Source organism: Adiantum capillus-veneris, chromosome 17 (assembly GCF_014529385.1).
Source record: "Adiantum capillus-veneris isolate H3 chromosome 17, ASM1452938v2, whole genome shotgun sequence".
NCBI classification, from domain to species: domain Eukaryota; kingdom Viridiplantae; phylum Streptophyta; class Polypodiopsida; order Polypodiales; family Pteridaceae; genus Adiantum; species Adiantum capillus-veneris.
In genome coordinates this window covers 117,615,790-117,626,137 of record NC_140947.1, presented here as the reverse complement: position 1 = coordinate 117,626,137, position 10,348 = coordinate 117,615,790, and the positions used below count along the sequence as shown (strand labels likewise).

The 10,348-nt window shown below is 42.7% G+C and overlaps 1 protein-coding gene across 1 annotated transcript; it reads left to right on the top strand.

Annotated features, from left to right (window-relative positions):
- The first annotated feature begins 6,737 nt into the window (after positions 1-6,737).
- LOC147437953 (exocyst complex component EXO70A1-like) lies at positions 6,738-9,710 on the top strand. Its single transcript, XM_086487347.1, has one exon. The coding sequence runs from the start codon at positions 7,606-7,608 to the stop codon at positions 9,667-9,669; it is 2,064 nt and encodes a 687-aa protein (XP_086343473.1). The 5' UTR covers positions 6,738-7,605; the 3' UTR covers positions 9,670-9,710.
- Positions 9,711-10,348: the final 638 nt, after the last annotated feature.

The window sequence follows — 10,348 nt, the reverse complement described above, 5'->3', positions numbered from 1 at the left end:
TTTTAGTACTTATCCTTCACTTTTGTATTTTAAAATAAACGTTTTTTAAGGTTCTCTTTGAAATGAAGATAGTTTGACATATGGATGGTCTCTTCTTCCTTGAAAATTTGAGCTCCATTATATATAGTATAGATTTTAAATTAAATGTTTTTTAAGGTTCTCTTTGAGTGAAGAGAGTGTGACACATGGAGGGTCTCTTCTTACTTAAAAATTTTAAGCTCCATTATATATAGTATAGATAGAAGCTACAACATACGTACGCGCCATCATAGTCATTTTAAAAAAATGTAGACTCTACAACATGCATTCGGTCATGATGTAAAGGATTTAAAACACATGAATAAGATCAAGGAAAAGGTAGCCTGCTGTAAGATTGCTTAGCTTAATTAGTAAATTTGTGTGATGCATTAATTTCAGCTTATACTTCACCACACTTAGGCTATGGTCACACGAGGCTTAGTAATCAATTATTTGAACAAATAACTAAGGCTCACTCTTGGTCACACGCGAAAAGGAGCATTAAATGAATAACTATGCCCACCCTTTGTAACTATGCCGATTTTGGCATAGTTGTCAAGTTCAAGGCTTAGTTGGGAGGATGAATGAATAACTAAGTCTTGTGTGACCACGTAAGAGGCTTAGTTATTCATTTAATGCTATATCTGAGGCTAGTTGGCTTAGTTGTCTGTATCTGATAACTAAGCGTCACGTGACCATAGCCTTATTCAAAGTAATTGAAGCTTTTTGGCTTCGATTTAAGTTTATTGCTTGCATACATGTGCCCGTACAGTTGGTGCTCAATTGAACTTTTGCCAAGACACCATACTTCACAAAATGCAAATCAAAGTACGTCGTAATGTGCATGTATATTCATATGTTGATTTTACAAGTTTTGCATCAAATCTTAACAAGCTACAATAGATTCAACAAATTGAAGCAACGTTCCTCTTTCAATGCAATCAGGGACATCTACATTTTGCTCTTGGAAGATGTCCTTGGTGTAATTGTTCTCAATTCCATAGCAAGCACTGCACTATGCCTTTAAATATTGCAGGCACACATCACTTTGACTTTGAGCATGGATCACCACCTATGTATCGTGTGAACTGTCACTAACTGTGATTTCATTATCTCATATGCAATACAATAAGGGAGCTACAAACTTGATGCTATGCAACGCTCCACGTCCTCGCCCCCCCCCCCCCCCCCTCTCTCCTCTGTACGTGGTGTCGGTTCCCTTGACTTCAGGTGTACACTTGAATAGGTCAGCTTGAAAATCCCATTTGATTAGCTACAAAAGAACCATGGAAGCAATTAAAATAGTCACACTACATTAATTTTACAAAACACAATGAAAAATAAGGGGTGCATGGATTAGATCAAACTAGGGCTGTTTTGGAGCTAAAAGAGGGGCTTTTTGATGAGCTAGAAGGAGGTTCTTTCAGGCTCAAAAGAGGGTTGAAACCAAGCCATGTTGTGGGCATAGTTTCCATCATGGTGGGCTCTTGATCCGCTTTCCATATGCAATGGTGGAAAGTGATCATGGATTGATGGTGAGATGAGTCCTACATGGTTGTGGAAGGGAACTCTAAGCTCTCTCGAATTGACCATAAGTGTAGGCCCTTCTCCATATGCAATCTCCTATGCATGCACCTTGAAGGTGAAGCCCTTCGGAGTACGGTTGCAAACAAAGCCCTCGGGAATCCCTTATAGAAGTATGTCCCACAAATGGCTAGTCGAGCAATCTTAAAAGCCTTCAAGGAATGTAATAGGAGAATTTGAGTCCATTAGATGTGATTTGTCTAGGATTTGTCTATCGAAACTGTTGGCTATCTGATAAAGGGAAAAAACGCGAAGCTTTGTGCTGAATGTTAGTTTTCACAAAGTGAAAGCCTCTCATGAAGGCACATGACCTGATAGAAAACGTCGACATGGCTGAAGAATTTTGCATCATGATTGTTAGCCAGGGGCTGTTAGAGAAACCTAATGTGTGCTTGCCAACGATGTTGTCTTTTGGCTACCTCATCCGGGACAAAAACGCAAAGGTTTTCGCTAACTTCAGTTTTGGCAAAGTGAACATCTCTCATGAAAGCAATACAAAGATACAAGAAAACTCTGATGCATCAAACAAATATGAAGGTAAAGTACCAATACAACCTTCTAGAAAAACATCCCGCTCTCTCTCTATCTACATGCTTTGCTACTGCTCTCTTTGCACATGAACTTCTTAGCCGATCAGATCGTTGCGCCCTCTGACACTGCCAACTGCCTGATGTTGAATAGAATTTTCAAGATCTCTCGTATATGTAAGAATTCTCGAGATGTCTGATCCTCCCAGGGTCGATATGACCAAGAGTGTCTGGTCCTCCCAGTGTCAAAAATGATCTAGATCACATCCACCAAATTTCATCTGGCTTGTGTCCGAGATGTCTGACTACTAGTAGTCCAGATATTACTAATGCTTCCCAGCCAGCTTGTGATGAGGAGATCTCTTATGAGCACCCGATAATGATCCAATGCCAACCAAATATTTATGACCGAATTGATGAGCTGATATGATAGTTAGCAAAGTATTGGCCTAAGTTGTCGCTCATCAGATTGAGTATGATACTTTGCTCATCAAATGTGACTGTTACCCGATCAAATTGCTGATATAATTATTTGCTATACAATAAGAAAGATAGTGTTGATTTGAACAAGGTCAAATCATTGTCCACTGATTCACACGTCATCCTTGCTTTCCAACTGGCATGTCGACGATTCTCCTAGTGTTGATGTGACCAGCTGCTTGATGTTGAGTAGAATTTTCAAGTTCTCATATATGTAAGAATTTCTCCAAATGTTTGATTCTCCCATTGTCGATACAACCAAGAGTTGATACGATTCCACTCCCTGATGTGGACACATGTTGAGTTGCGAAACTAATTTTCCAATTACGGATGCCCAACTAGTTGTCTGAGTATTCGCGAACCTGATAGTCTGGTTTTGCCCTGATCAGATGATGTCGACTAGATTGGGTCCACTAAATTTCATCTGGCTTATGTCCCATATGTCTGAGTACAAGTAGTCCAGATATTACCAATCCTTCTTAGCCGACTTGCGACGAGAAGATGTCTGATGAGAACCTAATAACAATCCAGATTGCGTCCACCAAATTTCATTTGGCTTGTGTCCCAGATGTCTGACTACTAGTAGTCCAGACATTAATAATCCTTCCTAGCCGGCTTGTGATGAGGAGATGTCTAATGAGAACCCAAAGCAATTTTTGATGCAGACGAGATTCTAAGCTGAAGCAGTGTGACGACAGAGAGAGAATCTGAATGCAATGTCAAGTCTTCTGTAGAGCACATGTTGTTGGCGAGTTTTATTTATAAAGGAAACCAGAGATTTCACCCATACGGATTCCACCAGAATTTGATCTAATTGGGGATTTGCTTTAGATCAACCCTCTACACAACTGATTCTGGAGCATATAAATGACCAAATGCCGACCAAATGTCTGATATGTTATTGATCCAATCTATAGTCAGATTCTTTATCTGACCCAAATTAGCCTCATTGCGTGAGTGCATATTGGCACTGGAATCATTGTCATGGTGAGGAATTGTACTAAGCTTTGTTGGTGTAGACATCAGCTCATGTCTTCGTAGCTTCGGACCTGCATCATATCAACTTGAACACTATGAAGATATGGATTCCTCGATCCCATTGGATCCAAATGGATACATCTAGCACACTGGCAGCCAAGCTGGGGACACATATTGGAACCTTTTCATAGACATACGCAATTGAAACTTCCTCAACCAGCCATATGAGCATATCCACCCATTAAAGAACTCCAACAGGACGAAGACAAGAAATCATCCCTTCTCAAAATTCAGGTTAAGCTTACCCGAAGCAATAGTTGAAATCCAAACCAGCATTGGGGTATCTATGACATCCATAATCACATGTTTCATATACAACAACATAAAAATAGTGAAAGTTTCACCTTGCAAGATGCTTTTGAAAACACCATTGACAAGAACATGTCAATGTCGTACCCTAAAAACTTCTCAAATAGTTCAAACTTGGATATAAAACTTTGCATGTTCCAACAAAAAGTGAACACAAGAAGATGACTTGATATATAAGTTCACTAACTTTAGAGGTTTCAAGTTAAAGGTAGATAAGAAGCTACACCATGATAAACATTTGCAAATTACAAGATTTGGAAAGCAACCTAAATATGCCAATAAATATAGAGGGAACAAAGCTCTGTCAAAAACACATTTGTCTTTATAATGTCACTCGCATACATATCTTGCAAGGGAATTGCGGAGTGCTCTTGCATTTTGTTGTGGCACTCGTGATGGTTGTCGTGGTAAGCGCGAGCTCTGAGCAATCTCCCTTTCGATGCCTTCTTCCATGTCCAGAAGCATGTTATGGAGTATGCAACATGTAACTATGATTTTGGATAGCCCTTTGGGCCTTGGACATGCAACTTTACCATTTAGAGAGCGCCATTGATTCTTCAACCGCCCAAATACCCTCTCTCTACAATGCGTGTAGAGGATAGTTTGAAGTTGAACCTCATCTCCCTACTTGTTTGAGGAAGCACATAAGGAGTCATCAGCCAATTAGAAAGAGTATAGCCACCATCTGCAACTACATACTCGCGGATTGTTAGATTTCTATTCCGAAAGCTTCGACCATTCAATTAGAAACCTTGCTCAACACATTGAGCAAATGAGGAGTTCCTTAAAATTCTTTTGTCATTAGCTGAACCTGGCCAACTTGCAAAAACATCCATAAACCTGAGATCCATGTCCACAATGCATTGCACACTCATGGAGTAGTTTTTGTTCCGATCAAACCAATCGACACCGCTGTCACATTTTGGATTCTCCATATTGACACGAGTCACATCAAGAGCTCCACAACAATTCAGAAGACCACGTTGAAGGAAAAAACCTCTCTTTACTTCTTCCATATGCAAGGGATCTCTTGGCCAAAAAATGAAGTGGACACGATACTCAAGCAAAGCATTCACAAATTTCCTTATTACTTTTGAGACAATAGCTTTACCAACACCAAAATGCTCGCTAATGTCAATCATCCTTGCTCCGCTTGCCAGTCGAAGAAGAGCTATTGCAACTTGCTTCTCCACAGGTGAAATTCTTCCATTAACTTGAGTTAGAGATGCTGGTATTGCTCCTTGTTGCAAGCTTGGACGAAGTAAGTGGCTTAAATGTTGGAACAATGGCATCGGCAGCCTGAAAATCTCTTTGAATCTGCAATCATCACCTCGAACAGCTGAGACATAACGATTCCACCAATCTAATGATCTTGGCTTCACGTAGAACTCTGAGATACTGCAATATTCTTGTGCGATGTGTGACACTTCCATCCCATAGCAAGCATTGAGGTAGGTTAGTAAAAAGGTGGTGCTTCCAGATGAGGTGAAGTACCTTGTAATTAATGACTTGTGGAGTATGTTGGCATGCGTAGACTGATTGCCTTTTTTTCTGTAAAAGAAGTAAACTTAGGATGGAGGCTACCATGCCAAGCATGGCAATGACCATGGCTTGAAGCTTATCAGAGAAAGGCATTTAGAGGGTGCAGCCCTGCTGCCAACTGCTCAAAAATTGTGGAAAAACCAGAGAAACAAAACTAAGAGCATTTGGGTAAGGGTGGAAGGCTTGGATGCAGTAGTGCAACACACAAATAAGGAGATATCACAACAGGTGGGTGAGGGAGGCTTCCCGCTGGAGGTGAGGAGAGAAGCGCAGGGAGGGAACTCTGGACCTGTTTCGAGTTTGAATTGGAAGCATGACTTTGGGTCTCTTTCGAATTCGAATTGGAAGCGTGACTTTCGAGTGCTCAACGTGTGGCCAGAAGTTGTTTTGAACATTGGCCATTTAAAAAAGTCCGGAGCCCTTAAGTGGCCCACTTTTAGGACTCAGTTCCTTCGTGGAAACAGGCCCTAGGTGGACAAATGTATTTGGTCCTCTTCTCCTTTCATCATTCTGCAAAAACTGCATTGTGATGATGGAGTTGAAGAAAGAGTTTGCTAGAAGGTAGTTCTGCATGAAAAAGAATGTGCATGTACTTTTCATGGGGTAGTTTTTGCAGCGGGGAAACAGGCTCTTAAAACAGCAAATGCACTCGGCAGAAATGTGTGCGCGTGAATGCGTAGCTTTTCCAACGAGAAAGCCTTTTGAGAAGCAAAGTCACGTTGAAAGGAGAGTGGGTCTGACCTGGCCGTTTGGACGTGGGGGGGGTGTGACCGTGTGACTGTGTGCAAAGAAGAGTGCAAAGTGCATGTGGTTAACCGATGATGTGGCTGCATGTAATGCTAGACTATAGAGTATATAGAAAGTCTAGAGAGTGGATGTGTTTGTATGAAGAGAGCAGATGTTCTCCACATGATACGATGATGGATGCATCATGCATGCATAAAAAGCCTCTCTGGCTACAACTACAACCACCATCACCCTTTGAGTCCACACGACAAAAGCTGCTGCATTGCGCGGTACAGGCCAGCCGGCGCGAGCTCCCCCCGTCCGTTGGCCGACAACATCTGCAGCTCTCGAACGGCAGCTCCCACCGAGCGGACCGTATTCCTTTTATTAGCGGGTCCAGTGGTCCACCACGGCGCTAACGTGTGCGACATTGGTCGTTTCCCACGCTGGCACTCTCTTTTTATCCTCATCTTCTGCTGAATCGCTCATGATACATACACATTCTCTCCCTCCTCATACAATGCTCCCATCATCATATCATGTCACACACACACTCCCATTCTCTCTCATCAACGCTCACAAACAGTCGCAGACTCCCTCCTTTCGTTACAAACTCTCTCTCTCTCTCTCTCTCTCTCTCTCTCTCTGCGCATGCCATGTCCAGGTCCAGCCAACTCTCAAGCATCAAGGCTTTGGCTGCATCTTGCCCCACACCTCTACTTCCCAGAATCCCCGTCTGTACCCGCAACAATGTTTTGTATAAGTCCATCATTTCTTTGTGAAGTGGGAGCCTACATCGCATCTTCGGCAAGAAGAATCACGCTTCAAAAGTGAGCATGATGATGATGGAGATGGTAGCTTAAGAGGCAAGCAGACAGGTCGTAAGGCTTCTAACGTACATGAGCTAACAGAGAGCGATAAGCCAGCGATGACCCGTGTAAAACAGAAACTTGCCTTGCGCTAACTTGTCAGTAAGTACCGGCATTTGGTGAGCGGCCATGCAACCAAATTATCAGTGTCAGGCAAAGAGGCTGAAGGTAGCTGAAGCAAATGTCTGCTCAAGAAACGAGGTGGTAAGGCTTGAGCTTTCACAAGGGAACTCGCTACGGTTTCACAGGAGGAACTGAAGGAAGCTGATGGTCGCAATATAACTTTGAATTGAGGGTAGCTCGTCATGTATGATCTTCATGCTTGAAAGTTTTGCTTTGTTTCTCCTCTCTTTGGACTTCTGCACTTTGTCAATTCGCTCAGTCCTGCTCTGCAAGAAAAGCATGCTTGAATCTTGCACAAACCTTGCTTGAAGTCAAATTCTGCAGCCAATGCAAGCAAAGTTTGTTTCATGAACACACATGTTTATTGCGGAGCTTATCAAGCATAAGCTATGACAAATGTAAACATCAGAGAGAGGGCTACTTCCCTGGACAATGCTAGTCTGTCAAGGCTTCAGAGTGCCCGGGATAAACTTGACATGGTGATGCAGAGATGCCTCAAGCTCGAGGATGATCTTTACAAGACAGGGCCACGTCTTCAACGCATAGCAAAACGCATTCCCTCCTTGGAAGAGGCATTTGAACCCCTGCGATCTCATAGAAAGGTTTTGGATGAGCTTCCGAGTGACATTGACAAAGCTGTTGCCCCCGCATCTGCCATGCTGAAAGTCTTTGATGCCATGCATGACCTCGAGCACTCTCTCTTATGTGATCCCCAGCATGATCTCATTGGCTACATTAGTCTCATCTCCCGCCTTGAGGAGGCTATCTGCTTTCTGTCTCAAAATTGCCCTATGGCCATTGAATGGCTTAAGGAATTTGTTGATTTTTTAGATTATAATGAGGTCCTTCAAGATGCACCCATGAAAAGAATTTCATCTCATCTCAAGCTTCTGCAAGCGTGTCAGTCCAGCGGAGATTGGGCTAAGCTTGATGGAGGACTTCACTCCGTGTCCCTAGACAGGCTGGAGGGTGAATTTGAGAGAATCCTTTCTGTTGATAGCTTGCTAGTCCCTCCTCTTTGTACTGAAGTGTTAAGGAAATCTGATTCTGGGAGCGACAGAAAGCGTCAATCACAGAATTTGAAGAGCTTGCACCTAATCATGCAAAAGCTGGTCTCCAATGGAAGGACCCACAGAAGTATGGAAATTTTCATTGAAACTCGCGTGCGAGTTTTTAGAGAGAGTATGAAGGCTCTACCACTTAATTATCTGCAAATTAAGTCTGGCTCAAAGGTTGATTGGAAAAGCTTAGGAATGTACATTGGCCCATGGACACAACATATGGAGGTAGTTGTTAAGTCAATCTGTGAACCAGAGTATCAGCTTTGTAGTCAGGCTTTTGAAAAGCTTGCCTTTGAAGATTGGGAAGGCAGCTTTGGCAAAATTGTCGTCTCTGGAGGGTTACTGGAGCTTTTACATTTTGGGGAAGTAGCAGTAAACAGTCCAGATGAACCACAGAAACTCTTCAAGCTTCTTGACATGTTTGAAGCCATGACTAACTTGAGACCATTGTTTGGAAGGCTCTTTGGGGGCCCAGGATGCAAGGATGTTCAACAGAGGATGAAAGGTTTACTGAAGTTGATAGTGCAAGGTGCTCATGACATTTTTTTGGAGCTAAAGCAGCAAATAGAGAATCAGAGAGGCTCGAAGGCACCCATTGATGGCAGTCTGCCAAAGGTTTTGAGCTTTGTGATAGGATATGTCAAGCACTTGGTTGGAGATTTCTATGGACCGATCATGACCAAGGTGCTTATAATATATCGAAGTTGGAAAGATGATGTTCAGGACAAGACAAGCACAGAAACTCTGCTTTCTAAAGCGGTCCTAAGTGTGATGAATGCACTTGTGCTAAATGTCAATGAATGGGCAAAGTCTTTCAAGGAGGACCCAGTCTTGTATCATCTCTTCCTTTGCAATAACTTCTGGTACCTTGCTGTGAATTGCCAAGCATCAGAGTTCAAGGTTCTTCTGGGTGAGTCTTGGCTTAAAGAGCAACAGCAGCAAGCTGAGATTAATATTTCTATGTATATGAAGGAGGGTTGGGCAAAGATAGTTCATCATCTGAATATACCAGGGGTTATGACCTTGACAGGTAGCCGTGCCGCGGCTCGAGACCTCCTCAAGACCAAGCTCAAGGCATTCAATGCCGCATTTGAGGAGCTTTATCAGATGCATGTGAAGTGGATTCTTGTGGATGCAGAGCTGCGAGAAAGGATCGGTATAAAGGTGGTGAAATTAGTAGTCCCAGCTTACAGAACTTACCTTCAGAACTATGGACCTTTGTTAGAACAAGATGGCACTAAGAGCAAGTATGTGAAGTATTCTGCACAGAGCTTGGAAAGAATACTTGGAAGCCTCTTTCAAGGGCGATCTGAGAGAATTCTCAGCGGGTCTGATAAGAAATTGAATGGGTCAGCTGCCATTGCACACCCAACCACTGTTAGTGTTGTATGATTTTTACTTGAGTGAAATTAAACCTACAGCATTAGTGTTAAGCATTGGTATGGTTGTTGTTGAGCCTGTCTTAGTTGAAGGAGTTCACTGATTTTAGATTTCCCATGTTTGTGTGTGTAGCCATTGCCTTGTTGGGCAGTTGTCTCCAAGGTAGGGGCATAAAGGTTGGTGACGGTAGCAGTAGTAGTTGCAGGTGCGGTGGCTAATCAAACTTCCTGAGCTGAGAAAGATCAATTTTCCATGCATGCAGGCCCTGTTTTCTTGTGTTGACAAGCTTGTTTGAGCATGTTTTGAGTAGCACATTTTGTCACCATCTGGGCTTCTCGGCTCAGTATTAGTTGCTTTTGCCTTTCTTGTTTTCGGGTTATTGACAAGCTTAATTGAGCAAAACTTGAGTAGCATACTTCGTCACCCCTTGGCTTCTATTATCCAAGTAAGTTACTCAGGCCTCTTTTCTCAACATGGAATGCTGACAAGCTTGTTTGAACATATCTTGTTCTCATTTTGATCATCTCCAGTGATGGGGTTAGGGCTACACATAATGTAGCTACAGCATAGCGGCCGAGAAATTAAAGGCGGCTGTGGTGAGAGTCTAGGGGAGCCCATTGACCCAGGCATCGGGACAGTGGGTGAACTCCCCCTCTGCTAGCATAGCACCCCCTAATTCCAGCTATTTTTA